Genomic DNA, 24712 nt, shown 5'->3' on the forward strand with positions numbered 1-24712 from the left:
TTAAGTCGCTACAGAAGTCTTAGAGTATATTCTCTAGAAACGTAAGCAGAGGGCAAAAAAGACAATGTATCCTTCAAAAGAAGTAGGTATAAAGACCCCGGCCAACTGAATAAAGGTGACGGAGAAAGGGGGAAAATAAATACAAATAAAAGGTCATTTAAATGTCAGCAGGGGTTTGCCTGTCAAATCACACAGTCAAAAAAATAAAATACGCATTTGTTGGGATTAATAGCAGAACAACAACACTGCATTTAGCATTCTCAATGTTCCTCCTTTACATCATCTCGGTGGGAAAAATATGAACACAAAGTCCCGTACTGATTGGCTTCTTCGTTTTACTTCCGACAGGAGAAGAGAGAAGTTCTTTGTGATTGTTGCGGGACAGGACGGGCTGCTCCAACCAGCGAATATTGTCGATCAAACGTCAAACCGCACTCCAGTTTCAGTCCTTCAAAGTGTTTCGTCTCTTCAGTCCGTCTTACTCTCTCCCTCCCGTTTCTTGTTTTATTGCCGTCCAGTTCAGTGAGAGAACAAAAAGGAACTTTTGGGAGAAAGTTCCCACAGCTGTTTCACAAAGACACTGTCATTTATCACAGAGGAAGCAGCAGTAAACACTATCCTTACATACAAAAACAAGCCAGCAAAAGACCATAGCCTAATCCCTGCGTGTTGGATGTAAATGTCTTAAATGATGCTGAGAACACGTATTAGTTTATTCTTTATATTTCTCAAAACTCTTCTGAGTTCTTTAGTGGCAGACTTTGCAGCTTTTGAGAAAATTACTAGTTAATTGTTTGTACATTTCATATAAAAAACAAAACAAAACTGAGTAGTTGAGGTGGAAGGAGCAAAGGAATAATCAGGGGAAAGGGGAGAGAGTGATGGTGGACACAAACATATACAACAACAATATTCAAAGCCGTGATACGAGTGGGGGCAAGATCATGCTCCTGAGTCCACGTGTGAGCAAAACAGAGTGACAATTCAATGAGCAAGAGGGGATACCAAAGACAGTGATGTCAACGGACCGGAAGAGGGAGAAGGATGGAGGGACTGGTTCGGTAAAAATCTGGACGAGGATGTAGTGACAGAGTGATGGAGGAGACGGAGAGGCTAGCTCCACAGTCCTGCGTAGTTGCCGTGCAGGCCGGAACAGAGCGGGCCACCTGCTACAAACAGCTTGGTGCCGGAGTCGTCGTAGCAGTGGGTGTACACCGCGTTGGGGAAGGAATGAATGTCTGAGAAGTAACTCCTCCACGTCTCGTCGTGATTCTGGAAGCAGAGCACAAGAGTCGAAACAGCAGGAGAAAAGAGAGAGTTATGTAAGCGATCTATAACTACACTGCTTTAACATTTGTGTCAGGCCAACTCCCATCTTTCCAAAAAAAGGAGCAGCATATTGACGACAAGCAGAGAGGAGAAGAAAGATTGTGTACCAGCCAGCCTTTCCCTGTAGTGAGCTTGAGGATGCCATCTCCTGGGCACTTCCGGTAGCCCCCAGCGGGATTCAAAGGGTTCTCCAGGAATCTCTGGGCCCGGATGTCGTAGAAGAGAAGAGAACCTTGGCCGGTGCCCACCGTCACTATGTGCTCGTAGAAACTCACTGAACGGATCCCTGCACACACACAATCACACACACAATCACACACACAATCACACACACAAACAGATGTATAAATGCAAAGCTAGTCAAAGGTAAACATCAAGCCTCCCTGCCTGTTTGAGCTTTACCACTAAAAAGCTCGGTCATTGGCAAGTTTTACGATAACCATCTGCCCCACATAGAGCCCCAACACATACTTTAGAAATCAAGAAATTACAGTATAGCCACAACTCTTTTACTTTCATTATACAGCTTATTAAACGATTTCTTTTAGCCAAACATTGAGCCATCTTTAAGATCACTTACCGCTTCCTCTCTCTCTGGAATTGACGGACTTGATGCTGTGTGTCGGCTGCCGCGGATCCAGAAAGGAAACGTGGGCCTGAGAACCCACAGCGTACACCGACCAGTCCTGCCCATACGCCAGACACACATTCTCTTTGCAGTGAGGCAGCTTGGTGGACAGTATCTGGAGGGAAAACACCAGGGACTGTTAAATGGGAACTGAGGAATTGTGTGAGGAACAGCCCTTTCTTGGTTTTGTTTGAACACACAAGTTAGAGCATGCAAGGCTATCAAGCTCCCATGCCATCCAGATGAACTCGACTGAGAAGGTCCATTAAATAAGAACAAGTGTAAGAAATGACTGCTGTCATCTGCAAGAACAAACATAAATGTCTTCTACTCCCACAATCCATCAAGTGCAGACCCAGTGGATTAACTGTATTCGTGATGGAAATGTCCCCACAACAACAGGAACTCTTAAATGTGCGCGCTGACCATTTTACTTCGGCTTGCTGCTTTCTCAACGAGGGCTGGTGCCATTAGGGGACAGTCAAGAAAAATTGCGTGAACGTTGAGCCTTGTTAAGTTTGCTGAGGCAACATAACCTCAGCTGGCTCTGTTGTGATCATTACATTGAAAGCTCCCTCTGCTCAGTGAGCCGCTCCGTCTGTTGTTGCTGTAAATGTACTTGATAGACATGCCCTGTGGCACACTATTGTACTTCCTTCCTTCCTTTATGCCAAGTAGATGCTGTTGAGATACTTAATCCTACCTCTCGTCTAACTCTGAGAGTGAATTACATTACATTTACGAATTAACCTCCATTGTGGGGCAGCCTACTCCTCCAAAAACATGTAGGCCTACACCTAATTGTTACTACTATTTGAAGCCTATAAACACATTTAAATTTTTAAAACCTGTTCCCCAATATAGCCAAAAGAGGTAAGAATCATGTCAGAGTATCCCTTTTACTTTTGTAAATACTGTGATATAATGCTGTCACCACAACAAAAACAAAAAAACTAAATACCGTGATATACATTTTAGGTCACCCCTGCATCATGTTGATTCTTCTATATGCAGAGGAAATGCATTACAAAATGGTTACGACTCAAACTATATATTTTGATTTACCTTGCACAAGTTGTGCTCAGCTTTCCAGAGGTGGAAATAGCCGTCCAAGGACACAGCACCCAGTTCCTGGAAAAGGAACAACATGGGAAGACAGATGTAAATGACTGCAGCTGACGTACAGGAATCAACTTTTTTCAAGAACTTAGCATATTGTCCTCAACATCAGTGTTTTTGATTCAAACTCTCTTCCCCTGTGAGTTGAGAAGACAAGAAAAAAATGCTTCAAATCACCTCTGCAGCATAAGACACTCCTCTGCTGTCCATCTGTATGATCATTCATACTGATCATAAACATATACTGTTTAAGACTCGCAGGAAATAAGTCACGGAGAACGCAATCATGCTGCTTCCCCAACAGTTGTGTCAGGTTGAACCTTACTTTATGGTTGTTGTTGAAGGCCAGAGCCCGGACTTTGCAGTTGTATGGGTTGGTGTACTCTTTTGGGATGTCCTTGAGGGCACGGTGGGAGATGTGGGCGTAAGAGGGTACCGACTCCTCATTCTGACTGCGCTCTGCCTGGCTCATGACTTCCTCGGTCACCTCCCACAGGCCCATGGAGCCGTCTCTGGACCCTGGGAATTGTGACATAAGACGTATCGAGATAACAGATTGTTTTTACTACCTGCGTACAAACGTGAAAAATTAGTGTTCATTCATACAACTTAGCTAATATAGACAACTCACCAGACACCGCCATGTTGTCGCTGATCCACGCTATGGAGAAGATCCAGTCATTGTGACCATCCTGAAAAACAAATCGCTAACATGTAAAACCCAAAACAGCAAGTCTCACGTACTCTGCAGCCTGAACTGCTAAACAGCTAAAGCTTAACAGTGACTGGGCAATATTAACAAGATATCAGTGTATATCAATACATTCAGATATAACCATTCTTGCATGCTACATAAAATGTAATATGTAGAGCTTTTTTTCACAATAATCAACAAAAAAATGCCAGCTCACAAGTTATTACTTTAGGTTAAGATGCCAACCAAACCACTTACATCTCCAACACAAACAGGGTCCAGTGTGGGCAGCTGGTAGATGGCTAGGCTGTTGGGGTTGTCTCCTCCGGTGGCTAGCAGCGTTCTGGAGGGGTTGAGCTCGATAGCGTGGATCCCGCAGCCCTGCTGGTCCATCCGGGAACGAGAGCCGGCTGTGGAGTGGTAATGCCGCCCCGCCGTCACTGTACCCACCACCCCAGAGCCTCCACTGCCACACTCCCTGTCCTTCAGCATGGGAATGCGTGTTATCTGCCCCGTCAGGACATCGGCTACAAAAAGCTGCAGGTAAAGGGAGGAAAGGAATCTGGTTATCCTGCCAGGTTCAGGAATTAAAACACAGGCAAACCCTGAGTTAGAATTATTCAGACGAGTGTTTGTGTGCATGTCCTATGATCTGATAGAAACACCTAGACTGAATATATTCACCACATGGAAACACTGACGAGACAAAATTATGGAAATTAGCTGAATGTAATAATTGTGTTATTTAATGGACACATGCTGGCACAGGATACATAGCACCTACTAGAACAGATTTCCTGGGAGGAACCCTGCTGACTGTTGTGATGCATCACAAAATAATTTGACAGATTCAGCTCTGCTGCTTTAATTATACTCACTCTGAGATCAACCTTTAGGCAGCAATGCAACCTGGTTTGTAGTGTTTACACAACAGTTGAAATCATCCAATAACTGCCTTTCTATGTTTATAAATTATTTAACAGCATGTAATATTTACTGAATAAGTGAAAGTATCGGCAGATTAACAACAAGTGTTGGAAATATATGGCAATGTCCAAATAACTGATACACGTTAGTGACAAAATGACATCTCACCGTGTTGCACTTGGTCCCACACACCACCTGCCTGTGGTTGAGCCACTGTGAAGCAAACACCTTGTTGAGCCTGCCCAGAGAGAACTCCCTCTCCTTGAGGATGCCAGGGAGCCTGCCGGCCGCAAAACCCCGCAGGCTCCGCTGGAGCCGCAACTCATGCTGCTGCTGAGGCCTGAACTCCCGCCCCCGGAGGGCACACACCACTGAGCGCCGACTGCACCACCACTGCTGGTCATGACGTGATGAACAAGAAACACGGCTCCGCTTGTGTGGTGCCTGACACCAGCCCAGCTGAGGAAAGAAAAGTGAAACAAAGTCAAGTACCGCGAAAGATTTCTGTGGGGAAAGCACCTGACTTTTTTCAGATGTCCACACTGTGTCAGAGACAAACAAGAATTGTGTTTTACAGACAATTTTGAAGAAGTAAGCCAAGAATTAATTTAATTCATGCTACACATTTTAAAAAACTAAATAATATAATCTAATTGCATCCAGTCGTCTTATTTTTCAGTTTTCTTGATCTCTATTTAAAGATCACAAACTGTGTTTACAGAGACGGACCCATCCCCCAGGGGACTGTGGACACGTCTCTGTAACTTGCTGATACAGAATTAAGAGCCTTAGTGGATCATGGAGTATTACAGCAAAAACACACACGCACACCGTCACTGTCACTTTATCAGGCTGGGTCAATACAGGACGAGTGCAAACAAAGGCACCGAATTTGATACAACATCTCACTCAGGTGGCCCAGTATCATTGGCTGTCTGTAATGGAGGTGCAGACCACGCCTATTGTTAGACAGTGGACCTCATAGGACCAATCCAGCCCTAATGCAGTCAGTCAGCATTACCACTGCCTGGTCAGGACAGGAGCACAACAAGATATCTGTCATACACACACAAATACATGCTAAAGAGGCTGAGTCACATGAGGCACACTGGTCACACTCTTGGTTGTCCATCAGTACATCCAACACTAAGAGAGACACTATTCACACACTGTGAAACCTTGTGGCTCAATGTTTACATTTTCTTTGTTTTTTTTTATAGATATTTAAGTACACGTTAAAAGCTAATACACCTTTTGTAGTAAAAGAATTGCAGTATGTCAAAATGACAAAATAATATCATCCGGGCATCCCTACTAATGAAAACGATAACACAGAGAGGAGCAGAGGAGCTACTCTTGTGATCGAGTGAAGACAAAAAGCCTTTACATTTTATTCTTGTTCTTACTATTTTGATTGTTCACTCAAACTACCAGAAGCTTTACCTCACAATAAAATTACAAACACAACTCTTGATTATTAATTGTCTTGGCCTAAATATTCACACCTCACATAAGTTGTGTTATTGGTATGTTTCTATTCCTTTGACCTCAAAGTAATTTGTATTGCCATCTGCTGTCTTTTTGTAATTTTCTAGTAGATTTTGATACTTGTGACTGATGTGAGTGATCAATAGATAATAGATACATTAAATGGGTTTGCTACTATGAGTGTGCTTTATTTATACTGGTGAAAGACGGTGGCCACATATGGCCAAGACATGCCCTGGCAGTGTTGGCAAACAATCCAGTAAAAGCAGATCTCAAACATAAACCAGTGATGATGTCAACCAGTTTCTAGTTCAAGTCAACAACTGGGCTCTGGGCTGACTGTATAGGAAAGATGTTCGTGCTGATGAGGGATGTTGTCTGTCAATTCAGCAGAGGACGATTTCATTCTCTTGGACGAGCCCATCTACAGTTAGTTTACATGTAAGTCAGCTAGCTAACTGTTTGTTAACGTTTCAGCTAACGTTAACGTTAGCGCCAGAGCTAGCTACAGCTACACCTAATCATTCGCTACGATGAGGCAGATTCAGTTTTCAGTGATGATTAAATCTATCTGCTGTTGTTCTGGGTGGTGACTAGAGGTTGACATGTAATGACCCCAAACGAAAAAGGGACTGACAATATAATCTACCTACGAAAAGATTGTTTAATCATGGGTAGAATTATATACAAGCCTATATTCGATGAGGTAGCTAGCATTTTGGCTAACGTTAACCTAGCTGTCGTGTTGACAACGGACTGCCGTTGGCTACCGCCATGCTAACATTTGCAGGTACTAACTTCCAAACAGAAAAACAACGTATTGTCGTTTAAACAATACCACCGTTGTAATGTATTGTCAATGTAGCGTTATGTACTTTAGTTGGTGGTTAATCTGTGAAAATGACATGAAAATTTGGCCTCTGGCATAGCTTGTATCAGCTAAATCCTGCTAGCCCAGTGTCAGTTAGCGGGCTAGCATAACTCACTAGCTAGCTAATATGGATCCGCACCGGGTTTCCGCCTACCTGTTGTTGGTCCTTGGGCTCTCCTGCCTTCCTTTTCCTGCTAACTGTTTTTCTCGCCATAATCTGAAACACACAGTTCCCTCACCCACATGGAGGGTAAAAGTGACGCTGGACACTGGATCATATAATGGCGATATGCTATTTTGTTCCTTGGCCCTCGCTGGCAGCGTCCGACGAGGAGGAAGGGCGATCACATACGGGAGAGGTTGGTTAGTCGCTGATTAAGACTGTCGCTGAATTACTATCGCAGGTTCCCAAATAACACTTCTCTCGGGCCGTGCTACCTATTCAGTTCCGACAGAGTCGCTACCCACTGCCAGAGGGCTCACACTGTCTTTTTCCCTGCCAAGTCGCGTCAGCAACGGCGAAAGCATTGAGTAGCGCGCAGCCGCACTCATTAAACATCAACAAAAACAAGGTCGTACGTGAACGCGAGCGTCGTGCGTGCTCGTCCCCGCCGACTGCGTGAGACCACTCATCAGATGATTGTGATCTCTGTCTGAAGATCATCGTGTTTCAGTCATATATTCATTATAAAACCAAATAACTTTATTACCACCAATCTTATTATATTATTGAGTCTCACGTGCACAAATCTAATAATAGTAAGCCTTTTTAAATATCATTTCTGCCAATATAAAATCAAACTACAAGTCTGTGCTCCCTTTAAAATGTAGTTGTATTATATGATTTACAAAATTAACTTTACATTTTTTACCTAGTCATTATTTTATTGGTCTGTTATTTATTCTACATACCCTGATATGTTCATTATTGTTACTATGGAGATAAAGGACTTCTGGTGGCCACCTGCATAATAAACTATTAGAAAATCTTAATACATATCTAAAATAATACATCTAAATCATGTGATTGGCTGACTGGATCTCCCTGAAGACAGTCATCAGTTGCATGGGCACTAAGACATGGTTAACATGGACATCTGAAATGACCCAGGTGACTGAGCACTGTGAAGGACCTTGTACTGTACCATGACTTTGCAATCTTCTGTTTATTAACCCTGGTGAGCTTAGGCAGACCAAATATGGCCTCTATTCTGATGCATTATCGTCTCTTTTTCTGCTGACTAAGGCCACACGGTTGGATGTTTCCAGTCGCCGCTGACAATACCTGGACGGACAATCGTCTGTATTGTTGCTGTCTTGTCGACTGAATGGAGAGAATAAAAATGCATTTGCTGTTGAAGAGAGACAACAAGGAGCAGGTGAGCTGTCCCCGCCAGCTTCCTGTTGGAACTGAGCTCAGAAAGCAACACACCAGTAACGATCAACAGTCTCACCACTGAAAAGATGTGCACATTTAATTGTGTGGATTTTTCCAAATAATTCAAGAGGAAATTGAAAAATGTTGCAAATCACATTTCAGGAGCATGGGAAAGAACACTCACCTCACCCGCCTTTTATTATACCGTTAAGATATTTCAATGTTCATTAGACTCATTAGCGCCCCATGTTCAATTATGCAGTGACTGATAAACCCTCAGACATGATGCTACCCTTAATAACGAGAACCTAGCGGCATGTCGCCCCCACAAAGCTTGCAAATCGTAACAGAAATGGGAGGAGGCATTGATGGAGGAGGCCCAGAACCTGCTATACTGTATTCACTCCAACGTGTGAGGCTGTCAGAGGAGCGGATGTCATCTGGCATCATGTGTGATTAAGGAAACCACACTTGAGTTATGTAAGGCGACAATAATACCACTTATGTGTTTGTAAAGCGAGTGTGCTATTCTTCTTTATCACAGTAAATCAAGAAGGAAGGCAGTTAAAACGGGGTGAAAACACTTGCTTCAGACAGAAGACTGGCTTAAATAAGGATAATACACCTAACACTGCACATTGTACATGTCGTGTTATTAGCTCGCCCAAGGCACTGCCCTAACCAAAGAATGAAAATGGACTGACGGACAGGTTTGGGATGACGTGTCACTTGAACAAACACTGGGATGTGCTCATCACTCTGGTTTGAGTGCTGCTGTATCATCTGCAGAGACTTGGTTGCCAATATTTTTCATTAAACAAGTACAATTATATGTGTATTGGCAATAAACTTCACTATAACTGTATTTGTCTAACCAGAAGTTATTTTAAAATAGATTGGTGGTTATGAAGTTTCTTTTTGCATGTGTGGAAGGTAGGACAAAGTACTGGACCTGCCCCAAGCAAAGTGCCGGTTCTCCCAGTCACATTTTTTCTAATTTTAAGCCCTTAATCTGTTACCATGCCTCTCTCACAATCCCCACCAGAACCACAGAGCCCAAGATTATGGAAATGTCTGCCATCTTTGCCCTCAGTACAATTGAGCAGCTTTATCAACATACTGTATGTAGCATTGAACTCAAGAGGTCCGTTAACACAAACTATAAAAATAAAAGATCCAGATCTTATTTTAAACATAACACCCAATGAACATATGGAGAATGCTTCTGACGTGTGGCGACTGACGTGCTTTTTTAAGACTGTGGGGACGCCGACAAAAAAGATGAAAACTCATTCCATATTACACTTGAGAAAAAAAAGTGGACAAGTTGACAAACCAAAGTCATGTTTGATTAGATTTTTGTGATATGTAGTCCAATAACAGAACAAATGATAGAAATCAATAAAATTAAACCTTTACAACCAAATTTCCAGAAGGCTTGAAGACTGTTCCTTAACTCCCAACAATTACTTGAGGCTCAAAGTGCCAGTCAACAGTCAGACAATATGAAATGTCTCTATTGCACGATGATGTGGCTGTAAAAACAAGCCTCTCTTACATTTCTTCGTTGATTTGTTTTTCAAACCACTCACTCTTTTCCAGTCTGCAAAAAGAAAGTCCATGACATTTAAAAGTGTCACTTTTGTGAGTTAACATATCTTACATTAACATATCAAACTCTTTAATTATAAATGAAAGTGTCAGTGTACTATTTTAAATAAGCTGATAATTATGAAATGTGTGCCTGTGCAGTATGTGACACATCGGTGTCAGTGGGTTTTGGGACATTTCTTATTATTTCCTACAGAGAAACTTTCCACGTCTCCCCAATCCTTTAACAGGCCATTCCAGTGCAGGTCAAAGAGCGTACTGGGGCAGTAGCATCTCTTTATGTTCTGAGTTATGACGACTAGTCTATTGTGCAGTTCCTATAACAGAAAGCAAAGAAATGGAATCTTCAAATTGTCGTGAAAAAGTGCCCAGAAAACAGACATGAATGCATGAAAGAATAAAGTAGAACAGATCTAGGTGCAGGGCACCAGAGCAGAGAGGGCACTTCTTGAGAGTCAGTTATCTGTCTGGCGACTGGGCCTTTGTTTTCTTTCTTTTTTTTTTCTCTTTTTAAGATTTTTAATGTTAGTTTGCTCAGTTTGAAGAGAGCCTCTTCAAGGCCCTGATCCCCTCCACCATTTACTAGGTCTGCACTGAACAGTGGAAGATGGCAGCTTAGTTGTTTAAGGGTTTCAGGAGTTCAAACTGGCCTTTCTGTGATGCAGTCAGAGCCTGGGATGAGCTCCCCATTCGGTCCCGCAGCTTCGCCTGCAGTCAGATAAACACTTCCAAGTGGAAGCAAATCAGAACGGCATCAAAACAGCCACAGCCCAATTTCTTCCAGTTTCTCCTTTCTAGCTCAGACTTTCTTCCCATTCTTTAATACCCTAGCAGTACCAAATCCTGGAACCTAACCCCAGGATTTCTTAGAAAAAAACACCACCATGAAGTATGGCTACACTTTGACCCCCTCCACTCTAGGCACACAGTCTTTAAGAAGTGCTGAGACACAATACGTTTTAGCACAGAGAGAAATACAACTGTCTCCCAGCTGTCCCTTCCACAGCCAAGGCGAGGGCAGGGCATGGTGCGATAGGGTAGGCAGAAGGAAAGGGGCTGTGTTGGGTAGTAGCGGGAGGCAAGCCCTGGGCAGGGCTTTGGTTGGCTGGTTAGCTTGGCTCAGCTTGCTGCAGCCCGAGCCATCAGGTCCTCTAGAGCCTTGTCCTGATCATTGTTGTGGACCAGCAGCACCTCTTTGATGGCATCCCGCTCAAATCCCATCTCGCCAAATCTTGACATTAGCTCAAGGAACTGCAAGGCCTGGGAACGAGAAAAACAACAACTTTAGATTATATAGTTTATAATGTAATCTAGAGACTAAATTATTAAAAGGGTAATGTAGAGGCATTGTTCATTAAGACAAAACACTATTTTCTGATTTGACTTAACACAAAGCATGTTGTTAAGATGAGCAGTTACCTATACAAATTATACAAACCTTTTCCTCTGAACATTGGTACATCTCTAAACATTCCTCCACTGCACTTGAATCGAAGCCCCGCTCACACAGACGCCCATGGACAAACAGATAGTCCAGTACCTTAGACAAACAATAAGTACATGTTCATTACGTGTCTGCTTTGAAAATCACATTGTTATTAGACTTAAAATTAAAATAAAAAACCAAATGAGGATTTGGTTTTGAGTAAACAATAACGCATTATATTATGGATTGAAATCAATTACTGTTAATGTTCTGTGGGGTTCATTTATTGTCTTGAATGCTGTATGTGCCTTACATGTGCCCGATGTTTTATAGTTATTTAATACCAGCTGGTGCAAATTAAATCTGCCATACCATCTCCATTGGACCTGTTATCTTTTGCTTTTTATCCCACATCTACTGCTATAGCTAGGATAATCCTGGGACAATGGTTGGACAGGCTATATTGTTTAGTTTTAGCTACACAGATCACAAACACGCATCTATTGCCATTGCTTTAGAGACAACAGACAGTGTGATTTAACAACTTTATTTCAATTTAAGGCTATATTTACAGTTGCACAGCATTGACCCTTCACTGAACACAAATACACAACCACACAAACAAGCATGTCTGACAGTGAATATGCTAGGAATCCAGATTTCTGCGCATTGGGATGAGGGGGTGTCGCACCTGCTCCACGTTCTGCCCTTGTCTCTGCATGGCTCGTAGGACACCCTCATAAGAGTAGCCCATGCCCACAAGGGTTTCCACACATTGGCGCTCACTGGGGGTCATGCTGAGCAGGGCGCCACCACATGGTAGACCAGCAGATCCTGACCCTGGGTTGGCCTAGTGGGAAAAACAACAGTGAATGTCAATGAGGTTCCTGACGTTTCTAATTAACCATCGCAGGCTCATCTGCCATTCTATACCCCACACAAACACTATTATCAAGTTTATAAGTCAGTGTGTAATCTCACCAGTTTGGGTGCACCGCTCTTGTTGTGGCTGGGTGGCTCAGGGGCAACAATAACTTGGCTCTTGGGTATGGTCGGTGGGCTGCCATTGGGTAGGCTCTGTCGGGGGCCAGGGATGGGTGCAGGGAGTGGGCTGTACCTCACTGGTTCTGGGTCTCCAGAATCAGAGAGCTTAGGAAAAGTGAGAGAGCGGATGTTACAGGGTCGATCATCCGTTTCAAACCCTGTTCTCCCAGGATGCCCGACTCTGTCCATGTCCAGCAAGGCAACCAACCCGTTGGGTTTATGGGTAAAGCCAGGTTTGGCTGTGAGGCTGGTGTTGGTGCTAGGAGGGGATGGGCTGTTTCCACGTGACCCCCTCTGGGAGACCTCTGGTGGGGATACAGAAGGAGGAGGTAGAGGTTGGGGCTGGCTCTGCAGGATGCTCCTGAGCTCCTCCTTATCGTCCAAAGTTTTGAGCTCCAGTTTGTCAAAGGGGTCCTCTTCCCGCTCAAAGTCAGCTAGGTTGAGGCTGTGCAGCTGGGGAGTGCTAGGCTGGGTTTTCCTGGGGCCAAGGCTTGGGGCAGGCAGTGGAGTGAGGATGGCGTTATGGCTCAGCCCTGCAAGGACAGGGTTCAACGCTGGTGGAAGTAGGTCTTGGTCCTCTGCAGCAGACCGGGGTTTCTTCCCTCCACCACCATCAATGTCCTGGGCCTGCGCCAAAGACTCCCTGCTCTCTGCCTCCTTCTTGGCTGCTGCTTCTTCTGCTCTGGCTTCTGCTGCTCTGGCCTCAGCCAGTTCAACCCCCCAGCGCACGCTACGCCTCTCCAGAGAAAAGTCATACTGTTTCGACAGTAGAATGAGTAAGAAGAGGAATGATGGGCAAGGAGGGCACATAGAAAACAAGAATAATTATGATTATAAGAGACACATGATGTTACAACTTCAGTTGAACAGATTAAACACAGGATGAACTTGTACCAAATACATTTAATAAACTCCAAATTTGAGGTTGCTGTAACTTGTAAACAATAAAGATACTCCATTGTTTTGAGCAGGAATGCTTAACACCTAGCAACTACTGAAATAATTTCTGGTTGTTAACTGTCCCCCCATTGACATGTGCTTGACCACACCTCTCAATCTAAATTACCATAAGCTAAGCATAAGAAGTCTTCTATGTCCATGACCAAAGACGTAATGTTGACACAGCAGGACAACACAATAATGATCAGCGCCATAATGTTGTAGGTCACCACAGTTAAGCCCTGCTGTGAGGATGCTGCAGAGGTACACGTAAGTGCAGCATTCATCAGCTAATAACAGTCCTGTACCTGTGTTTCCACCAGCAAAGAGCCGCAGTCTGGTGGACAGAAACCAACAGGGAGCCCCACTTTGGCTGGGCAGCGGAATTTTTCATTAACCTTGAAGGGAACATCATCAAGGTAGCTGATGGGTCCTGTGTACAAAAACATGAATTAAAAAAAGAAGAAATACAAAGCAAGAATACATGAGAAATAAACACTGAATCTACAGGCACCAGCAGACACTGAACCTAAACTTACCTTAAAACTAACGGTGTAACAGTACATGTAATAATCCTGGGCCATCACAGGACCAACGTCATCAATCAATCATACGAAGAATACATCTTACTGTCACACTACAGCAAGAGCATATGTCAGTGGGCAAGAGTATAACCATTCTGATCCACACTCCAATCCAGTAAGTGGCAGTAATGCGACTAAACAACGTTCTCCACCCACCATTAAACAACAAAAGCAGAAGACGCAATAAAACAAGACGAAGAAGAGACTGGGATCAGCTCAGCGAGGTCAAATGAGACATTAGAGCTACAGGAAATGTCCACTTCTTTCAAATACGCTGTGTGGAAAAAACTGGACAAGGACGATTAATTGTGTTGTTTGACAGTTTTGTGTGAGTGGAAACACAAGCAAACACTTATTAGATGGCATCAAGCAGATGAGTCAATTACTGGAGCAAGGCCAACAACTTATCCTTACTGTTTTTTAAGCAGCCTCTAGATGTGAAATCACACAGGGCCAAAGACATTACCGAAGCAATTAGCATTAATGTCACATTTACATTTGTTTATCAAGAGACCTGCCTTAAAATAAGGCCTATGTGAGTGTATTAGTGATATAAAAAATATTTAAATATCAATACATCTTGATTCTGAATGTTTGAAACTGTCTAATTTTCCACAGTATTAATACACCCATACCAGCTGCAGTACAGTATGTCACTCTCTTCTGTCCGAGAGTGAGTTGACATACGCACCCTGCACTGCCCAGATAGGCCTAAGTTTATGCATTTGGGATTTTTTGTTGCTTTTTCCTGGTGAACCGAAACTCGTACCGAAACCATGTCTACAAATACGAGGTATGAACTGAACCGTGACTCTGTACTGTTACACCACTTCTCCTGACTCAAAACATCAGTGTAGACAAACAGTGGAAGAGGAAATTTTTGAAAAACAGGATCTCACCATTGTTGTATACATCTGATCCAGACTTCCTCGCAGCCATTTAGAGACTCTGAAAAAAGACATCAGCACATATAATATAAGCCATTGGTCAATGTATCTTACAAACACAACACTATGGGTACAACAGTGTGAAAACAGGCCAATGTGGACTTCCCCAGCCCTTCTTCCACCTGCCTTCAGGAGTGCATTTGTTTAACAGAGTAGTTCTTGAATGATAATTACAGCTCAGAAATTGTTTCTACAGAAAAGTTTTAATCAAAGCATGAGAGCAATGACACATAGTACACATGGTAGTGCAAAATGTCCTCTATTCAAATTCAAAATCTTCATCATTATTGGCTTTGTACATTCTGTTGCTCTGCATCTGAACTCACATAATCCTGTTATTTGGTCATGCCATGCAACAATGCCTGACATTTCAACACAGTGAAGCCACTGTCTTCACATCCACTGACGCAGAACTTTGATCTGTGTGTTTTCTCAGACCAATGTTCAGTGGAAAAAGTGGTAAATTTGATCCACTGACACAGCTGAAAGGGGCTGATTTGTTAGAAAAAGTACCTTGAGCTTCTATTGGCCAAATTTAAAATAAACACTGAATCAAATGGCTCACTGGTGTGACATGATTAGTTTGCAAGTAGTGTTGAAAATCAACACCCAGCTCTACAGCTTGTTGCATCTTTCAGCTCTTTACTTTTGAGCACTTGACCTTTGATTAAATTACAATCTTAGCAATCCGCCATATGAATAAAGTCAGCCACAACACAAACTCACACAAGCCAACTGTACACTATCCACCCAGCCAACATAACATTGAGACAAAGAGGAAACTTGAACATCTGGCAGGAGTTTGTGGGATCAAACTAGTCCTCAAAAGTTAGGCCGACCGATATTATCGGCTGATATTGGCTTATCACAGATATATCAGTATCAGCATATATGTTGTCCGACGTGCACCGACTCAATTTTGCATAATGCAGAAAAAGATGCCAGGGTATAATTATTAAATTTCCAGTTAGGTTAATTGTGTCAGTGGTTACTGGTCTTATGACTGCAGCAGCATGACTGGTTTGCTCTGTGTATACTAGACATGTAGGCATACAACAGGTTATTTACACATTAGCAAATGATAACCAAATAGTATAATGCTTAATGCTCTGTTTAGGTGAGTTTATTTTTAGAAAAACAGTCAAAATTTTAATTGCTTGACAGCTTTAATGATGCTTTAAATCACTGAGACATTAATGTAGTCAAAAATTAATTTCTACTTACAGATCAACAGTTAAATCACCCATTACCAGTCAACTTTACTTACGTATTAGTAATAACGTAACCATGAGAGGCAAATGTGTCTAGGCTGATTAATTATAGTCAGTCATACACCAACATTTCAAACACATCTGTGTAAAAATGTAACCTACGATCGAATTTCTTGTACTACCTCTGAAGCTGCACACGCCCATTGGCCTCATTTTTTAGTTTAGTCAAAATACTTACACTAGACCATGAGCTGTGACTGTGGAAATCATGTTAAAAATGGGACACACATGAGCAGGAGGTGTCTCGTGATCAGGCATCTCTCAGATTTGTTTCAGATATTGATTTAGTAGTTAGCATATAGTTAGCAGCTACTTAGAGATGATATCATGTACTTCACGTGTTCCGTAACTATTTCTATCACTTAGCTAGTCCTCGCGGTTAGAGCGCAGCTAAGTTGGTGTTAACATTGTAGACAACAGTGACAACCGAGCACAGGACAACTCGCTGAGGTAATTAGGTCGGCTAATTTATGAGTAGTGAACTTACATCTCAAAGCGATAACGAAACAATTGCTGTTACTGTAGTTCATCACATTTTTTAGGCAAGCTTCTGGTTAAATAGCAAACCCAAGGCTCCCAGCTGTCATGTTTGTCTCGTAATCATGCTAGCGACGCAGTGAAGTACGTTGTAATCATTAGCTAGTGTTACTTTAGTTATATCAGCGTTAATTAGCAACAAGCTAAGCTATTACTATCAGTGGATACTCCTAGCTCAGTGCGCTAACAGTGTTCATAAAGTGACAGTTTTGCTAGTAAGTCAAAGTGGGATATGGTTTTGGTTAGTGTTAGCCGAAAATTAAGGCCGAATAAATGAATTTGCTGACAATAATCACGACTCGCTGACTAATGTTTTTGCGGAAAAGCTACCGTACATGCTAATACGCTTAGTTAGCTTCGCCAGTGGCCTGGCAGTAACGTTATGTGGCTGGATAGGATAGACCGCTGTCTGTTCTGCCACCGCCCCTGAAACAAAACTGAGCTCACGCATGAACACACACTCCTCTCACCTGTATCTGCTCCGTCTTTTCCTTTCAAAATCCAAACGACGTCTTGTCGAGGTGGCACTCAAATATAAACTGATCTCCGAATGAGTTTTATTTATGACATCTCTTTCCTGCTTCAGCGTGGGACGCCATCTTGATTTGTCAAGCTCCCTTCCACTGGTTCCTGTCTGACGTCACTCACCTACGTGACGTCAGAGCATCGCAACACTACATCCAGCTGCGTGCACCGACTGTGTTTGCATACTGATAGGTACTTTTTGTAAAGAAAAGGTAGAAACAGATGGTAAAACAGTGCTTGTCATCACTTAATTAATTTAATTTAATTGATTTTCATCACCATGTTGTTGACATTGTAAGGGGACATGCACGAGCCACTCCCTGAATGAATGCACAACACTTGACTGAAGGCAAACTAGAACCACTTAACTTACTAAGTTAGTTATTAAAAGTTGACTAAAAGAATATGTAATACAAATCTATTTAAAATGTGTTCATTTGAACTAATCTAAAGTGAATTTCATTGAAAAGGGGAGCTGTTTTCACTTGTTTCTTGTTTAGCCTGTTAACTTTATTATAGTATTTGTGAGAAAATCAAAAACATACTGACTTATCATGATGACACTGATGATTATAATGCTACTGACAATGTTAGAATCAACTTTACAAAGAGATCATTTCTGTGGACGTATTTTTATTTTTTTCAAGGCCAAGACTAAGTCTTGGAGCCTTCAAGATATCTAAGAATAAGATTGTGTGAGATCAGCATCTTCTACTCCCAATTCTGAAGCTTATTTATCTCCTTGACACGAGAATTCGTGTAGACTTGACCCCTTTATTTATCCTCTTTATCATTTCTGACATTAAGAGAAATGAATAGTGGTTAAATATAAAGTATCATGTACCACTTACTTATTCATCAGAAGTTAAACTGTCAGACTGCCAACATTCCTTTATTTATTTTAAAATGCTAGCAGTGGAGGGCTCTGAATGATGTAATCAATTAGGCTATATAGACTAAACTGACCTATTCAGATAAGCCACTCATTGTTGTCTGAGCTGATAAACCAGAGAGTGGCACAGTGGCATGTCAATAATTGATCAAACAAATGAATGGATATCATTATAACACATGCCTACATTGTTTACAGTTTACTCTGTAAACACATAATTATAAAATATAAACAAGAAGAAACATGAAATGACAGTTATGATATTTAGCTGATCAGTAAAGAGATGCAAATGGAGATAATGAACCTAATCGTTAATCAATTTTAATACAATTATAAGAAATTATTATTATTATTATTATTATTATTATTATTATTATTATTATAAGGTTGATTGTAGTAAGAATTAAAACATCTAAATGTCTTGTCATAGAAAATTGTGAATGCTTTCATCGTTTCATTCATTTTTATTAAAATTATCTTATTTTTTGCTCAGCCTCGAGAGCGCGCACGTCACGCTCTCACCCGTACGTGCTTTACGTTCTGCAGACACGCGCAATGATAGCCGGAAGCACCGATGGGAGGAAAATAAAAATCGATGAAATCCACTGTAATTCGCGAGTGTAAACCTCTCACTTACTGTCCTTTTTCGCGACCGTAGGCTCGAATTTATTCTCCACGTCCACTGCCACTGTGCCGGAGGGGACGGCAGGGAGCAGGAGAGCTGCTCCGTTTGAACGAAGTTGCTCGGTAGGGGTTTAGCTGACGTGTGGAGAAGTTGAGACTGCCAGAGAGCAGATAAACAAACATAAACAAGCAGGGATCAGCTGAGCGCCAGCCCGAACCGAACCAGCAGCACGGAGAGATGTCAGGGAGAACGAGTTTCCTCTTTTGTGCCCAAGAATGATCCACAGGAGACCGTGACTTACACTGATACTAGCTCCATGTCAACTGTCAACACTGGCACACAAAGAATTTCGGAAACACAACACGAGGACCAGCCATAGGCTTTAGCAGAGAATCCACTGCTCCTGCCCCTCTCTGTGTCAAGACTTAGCCAGGCTAGCATGGACAACCAATGAGTTTACCTTCCAGTTCTCAGCTGTAACGACACGAATACACATTACAGTGCAAGGAGAGAGGTAAACACTTTTTTATTAACTTTGCTTCTTCTTCCACAAAGGGCCTGCGAGCTGAGGCACTGAACTGAGCTAGCTTGGAAGGCCACATATCCTGTTTGTGTTTGAATTGTTTATGTGGCGGTCAGACTGTTGCTGTTTCTTCTAGCGTGTTCCACAGACACTAGTGTCAACACAAACACAGCTAACACACTGGTGTTGTTTGCTGCTACTGCCAACAGTAACCATGACATGTAAGATGTGTTAAATGTAAGCAGAATCATTTTTTTCTTTCCAATCTACAATATCCCCCCCCTCCCTCCCCGCTGGTGTCAGAAGTGGGATCAACATGGCCCACCAGGCAACCCCTAGTTCCCAGAAGGCCCTGATGATGGAGCTGAAGTCTCTGCAGGAGCAGCCGGTGGAGGGCTTCCGCATCACTCTGGTGGAGGAGTCTGACCTCTACAACTGGGAAGTGGCCATCTTCGGACCCCCAAACACCCTGTATGAGGGAGGCTACTTCAAGGTGGGACACAACTTTCAGTAATGGATTCAGAGTAGACACAACTTTGCACAGTGTTTAGACACATTCACGAAGCTTATTTTTTTACGTAATAAATGTGTACAGTGCAGCTGTGCTCCTGGGCATGTTTTCTTCCTGAGTAAAGGACCGCAACTAGTGATTAATTTCATTATCAATTAAAGCTGCTGTAAGCATTATTTTCTTATTAAAATAAGTGTTTAATAGCTCTGTAACCCATGTCTCTCCTCCCCAAAGACAGACAGCAAATCTTTGACACTTCAGCTTTAAATAGACTGAAAGGATCAACCAATCATCAAAATAGTTGGCAATAAAGTTTCTGTTGATCAACTAATCAATTAATGGACTGATCGTTAGGGCTCCACAGTATCTGTGTAGGACATACAGGAGATTGCTGCAACCTGGACAACAGACAGCTAGTACACTGACAGGGACTGTGTTTGAACCCGTGTGTCAGACCAAGTAAAGTATTGTTATAATGATTGTTGCACTTTTAAAAACTATAATTCACCAACAAGCCAGCTCACCTCTACTGGTCAGCTCTGAAGTGTTTTCAGGCAGCCATTAACACTTCTCTAATTTGTAGTCTTTCTCCCCTGTCCCTCCACTCTCCTTTTCTGCCCCCCCTCCCAGCTCTATCTATGATGGTTGTGCCTCAGATGGCTATTTTTAGCCGTGAGACCGATATAAATGGCACCTCAGCGCACAGAAAGAGCAAGAGAGAAGGGCATGATGAGACTCATCTTCCTTTTTTTCTTTTATGTTACTTATTCAGTGAAACATCCCGAAAATGCGGCGCAGTAAGTGCCTGCATTCAAGTTGGGGCAATGCGTATGATGCTGTAGCCTCCTAGGAATGCCAAAATAACACAGGGCAGAGCAGGCGCTGCTGTAGTCTACTCTCACAGCTGACCAGCATTGATTGCGTTGTGCTTTGGCTTCACAGTGACGTCCCTGTGTTATCTATTGTTCTGTCAAATCAGTTTTGTTTATGTAGCCTTGATCCACAAGTTTGTATCAGAGTGTTTTCACAATGTGTAAAACACATTATATTACACCCTCTATTCTTAGACGCCGCAGGTGGATAAGAAAAAAGTACACACAAAAAAAGGGGAGAGACCTCAGAGCAACAGAGGAGGGATCCTCCAATCAGAACAGACAGACAGACAATAGGTACTGTAGCTAGAGTTTCCTGTTCAGCGACATGGAGCCTACTCATTTTGCATTGAGGCAAATATTGCTCACCCCTGACCTACTGTGACACCCACATAATTACATCAACACATTGTAAATATAATTATACTGAATTATAACGCTGGCTTGTTGAGTCTGGTGTACTAAGGAGAGGAAGGCCTTGATTGTTTGATTGATCTGCTTTTAATGAAAGATTGCCGGCAGAGATTGACTCGTATAACTGCTTGTAACTTTGTTTCCGCTGCTGAACCCTGCGTGGCTCCACAGTCATGCGTTTGGGACGGGGATAAGATGTTTCGGTATGTGTCTGCATGTCAGTATGGTAACTGATAGCAAGCACTGAAACTTGTGCCAGCGCGTCATGACATCTGTGTTTTTATCGTCTCAAAGCTGCGCCACCGTAGCGACTAGTCGCGGAGCAATGATAGTCCTATCTGAGTGGCAGCAGTCCAGTCCAGAGCTGGGGTGGTGTTACACACACCCAAGCCTCTAATGTTGATAATTGCACAATACTTTGGGAAGAACAGACAGGACCAGAAACACCAGCTGTTAAGTCCCTTAATGTCCAGCTTTATTAAAACATAGATGTAACTGCTTGACGGTGTGATCGTCTCATGGTTGAATGTATGATATATTTATATCCAGGAAGCTGCTTTGTGGTTGAATTCTTGCTTTGAGTCAACTTGTGAGACTCAAGAGAGAGCTTATTTTTTATGCATCATTTCAGTTGGATTTGAACAGTGAACAGAGTCCAATTTGTCATTTCACTTCAGCCTGGACATATCAAATTTATAAAGTTTTATTTTGTTTTTTTAAAATATAAAATTAAGTTAATAGCAACTTGCGTCATCTGCAAAATGTTTGTGTTTCGTTTTTGTTGAAGAAAGCATGAAAGAAGAATTGAATTTGTCCTTCCAGAGAGAGGATGTATTTCAAACGTATGTGTATTTTGTTTATTTGGAGTGTGTTTTTTTCCATATTTCATTTCATTTCACCAAACACCACTTCTCACATCTCCCTAGGGGCGTCTCCAGCAGGTCTCAACGGAAGTCAAGCTCGGCTGTCTGTAAAACATGTGTTGACTGTCAGCTTCTGTTTGTTCTCTCAGGCTCACATCAAGTTCCCAGTTGACTACCCGTACTCCCCACCCACCTTCCGCTTCCTCACCAAGATGTGGCACCCCAACATCTACGAGGTAAAACAATTTGTGTTAGTCATTTTATATGTGTGCACATGTTATATGGTCTATTTTGCTCTCTTTCCAGAACGGAGATGTGTGCATCTCCATCCTGCACCCTCCTGTTGATGACCCTCAGAGCGGGGAGCTACCCTCTGAAAGATGGAACCCCACCCAGAACGTCAGGTAATATCCGCCTGGTTCACAGAGTGGGGTCCAGGGATCTTCAGTGATCTGTGGGGGGGTTCCAGAAAAAGGGGATTAATTTATATTCACTATAATTCAAGGTGCTTTATTTGTCATATACACAGAGCATACAATACAGTGTGCAGTGAAATGCACTTTAGGCCCTCCAGAGATCATTTTATATAAACTGGTAATAGAAAAAAAAGAAAATAAAAATAGTAATAAAATATAGAGATGAAAAGATACATATCAAATATTACAGTATGTTTACACATTATGTTATATACATAACATATTGGTTATAACTATACACAAATATTACTACAAAAAGTAAAGGTGGCAAAGTATGGTGATGATGCACACACACAGTTGGTGTTGTTGAAAAGTGAATAGATGGATGAATAATAATAATTCCATCCATAAGTAACACAATAACAGAAGTTATGACTGTTTGGGCATGGCTGACAAAGACTTTCAGTAATAAAACATCCAAAAGTAAAGATATTATAATCAGATGGGTGTGAGGACCACTGATCTAAGTCACACAGCCTTCTATATGCATTTGAATCCTCTCTACAATAAAGGAATGCTGGATTATAAGTACAATAGATTGATTTTAAAATGTCTCGCTCAGTGGTACATAGTACCTCCTATTAAATTTGTGTTTTTGAATATAGAATATAGGATGAGAAAGCCAAGTAGTTATACAGCTTAAAATAATAATAATATTGTGATATTCTAGGAGTATTGGGATACTAGATATATATCTGGATATTTTTAAACCTCCTCAAAAGCTCTCCATAAATGCCAAGAGGGGGATAAAATCAAATAAAACGATACTTTTGACCAAATACTTAATCAATATTGCAGGGATGACTATTGGTGCATTTTTATATCATCATAATAGCACAATGAGACTTTCTCAGTAAAGTGGTTATAATGACTAAGTGGGTAAAGACAAGTATTAGAACAAGTAGAACAGTCTGGTTAGTTCAGAAAATTACATAAATGTACTATAATGTCGCCTTTAAAACCAGGAAAAGAAAACACGTACACTATATCAATTCTGATTCAATTCTTCTATATTCTCTGCTATCAAAAATGCCCAAAAGACATTTTTAAAAACAGAAAAGCAAGAAATCCAAGAGTAGAGGACTTGTGTAATGTTTCATGTAATATACATACAGTATAAATCAAAAGTAACAACATTCAGACTGGTGTAAATGAACATGTTCAGCTTCAGTGTTCCTTTGTTCGTCTTAAGAACGAGACAGTACTGCGGGGCAGCTTTCAGAATTCCTTTTAAAATGAACATGTCAGCAGGACTGGTTTGGTCCTGGACTCGTGGTAAAGTGCTGAGTCTGTATTTATTTGAGAACCTGAGCAGATTGGATGCAGCGTGTAATTGAGCCACAAGGGGAAAGAGGTGAGGTAACGCCTCTGTCTGAGCTGGGATGAAGGTTATTACAGTTTCAAAAAGCCTGTGCAGAATTTCTTCGTCTTTTTCTTTTTTAATACACTGACTGGATCTGATATTTGACTGTCCTCATTTTCTCTCTGTCTGTGTGCTGTTCCTCCATCATCAGGACGATCCTGCTCAGTGTGATCTCTCTGCTCAATGAGCCGAACACCTTCTCCCCGGCCAATGTGGACGCATCTGTCATGTTTCGTAAATGGAGGGACAGCAAAGGCAAGGACAAGGAGTATGCAGAGATTATCAGGTAATAATCTTCATAAGAAGTGTTTCACTCGTGTACAAGACATATGTCAACTCAGTCCACTTAGAAGATAACGTCAAACGCTGACTGTCTCGGCCCACAGGAAGCAGGTGATGTCAACAGCAGCAGAGGCTGAGCGTGATGGCGTCAAGGTGCCGACCACGTTGGCGGAGTACTGCGTCCAGACCAGGGTTCCCTCCCAGGACAGCAGTTCAGACCTCCTCTACGACGACCTCTACGACGACGACATGGAGGAGGAGGACGAGGAGGAGGACGAGAGCGAGATGGAGTCTGTAGGCGAAGCCGGGGGGATGAGCTCAGTCGAGGACGGCGGGACGTCCACCAGGCGTTACGACAACCAGGACGACTCTGGCAACGAAGACTCGTGATGATCTGGATGACAACTCCTCCCTGCCAACCCACCCTCCTCCACCCTCCTTCTTTTATGTGTTCCCTTACAATTTTCTGTTTGTGTGCGTGTGTGTGTGTTTGCCCATACAGTGGGGTCAAAGGTCTACTGCCAAAAACCGTTTCATCATTTATTAAACTAATACAAACCATTGGTCAAATAA

The 24712-nt window shown here is 42.2% G+C and overlaps 3 protein-coding genes and 1 long non-coding RNA gene across 4 annotated transcripts; 2 read left to right on the plus strand and 2 right to left on the minus strand.

Annotated features, from left to right (window-relative positions):
- Positions 1-689: 689 nt before the first annotated feature.
- Positions 690-7620, minus strand: dcaf12 (DDB1 and CUL4 associated factor 12). Its single transcript, XM_084347924.1, has 9 exons — positions 7211-7620; positions 4866-5156; positions 4029-4307; positions 3708-3768; positions 3402-3595; positions 3023-3088; positions 1910-2072; positions 1437-1615; positions 690-1272 (listed from the first exon to the last, which is right to left on the minus strand). The coding sequence occupies exons 1-9, from the start codon at positions 7268-7270 to the stop codon at positions 1114-1116; spliced, it is 1452 nt and encodes a 483-aa protein (XP_084204050.1). The 5' UTR covers positions 7271-7620; the 3' UTR covers positions 690-1113.
- Positions 6903-10594, plus strand: LOC311254261. Its single transcript, XR_014622225.1, has 2 exons — positions 6903-6975; positions 8303-10594. It is a non-coding gene; the product is annotated as an uncharacterized lncRNA (long non-coding RNA).
- Positions 9776-17426, minus strand: ubap1 (ubiquitin associated protein 1). Its single transcript, XM_084347925.1, has 7 exons — positions 17264-17426; positions 14938-14986; positions 13763-13887; positions 12453-13271; positions 12163-12321; positions 11484-11585; positions 9776-11305 (listed from the first exon to the last, which is right to left on the minus strand). Exons 2-7 carry the CDS (start codon positions 14975-14977, stop codon positions 11165-11167), a joined length of 1386 nt encoding a protein of 461 aa, XP_084204051.1. The 5' UTR covers positions 14978-14986; positions 17264-17426; the 3' UTR covers positions 9776-11164.
- A 1346-nt stretch (positions 17427-18772) lies between these two features.
- On the plus strand, positions 18773-24712 carry ube2r2 (ubiquitin-conjugating enzyme E2R 2). The gene is made up of 6 exons (XM_084347796.1): positions 18773-19349; positions 19662-19851; positions 22168-22254; positions 22325-22422; positions 24009-24143; positions 24244-24712. The coding sequence occupies exons 2-6, from the start codon at positions 19675-19677 to the stop codon at positions 24527-24529; spliced, it is 783 nt and encodes a 260-aa protein (XP_084203922.1). The 5' UTR covers positions 18773-19349; positions 19662-19674; the 3' UTR covers positions 24530-24712.

The sequence above is a fragment of the Pagrus pagrus genome, assembly GCF_965226575.1.
Source record: "Pagrus pagrus genome assembly, chromosome: 3".
Lineage (NCBI taxonomy): Eukaryota > Metazoa > Chordata > Actinopteri > Spariformes > Sparidae > Pagrus > Pagrus pagrus.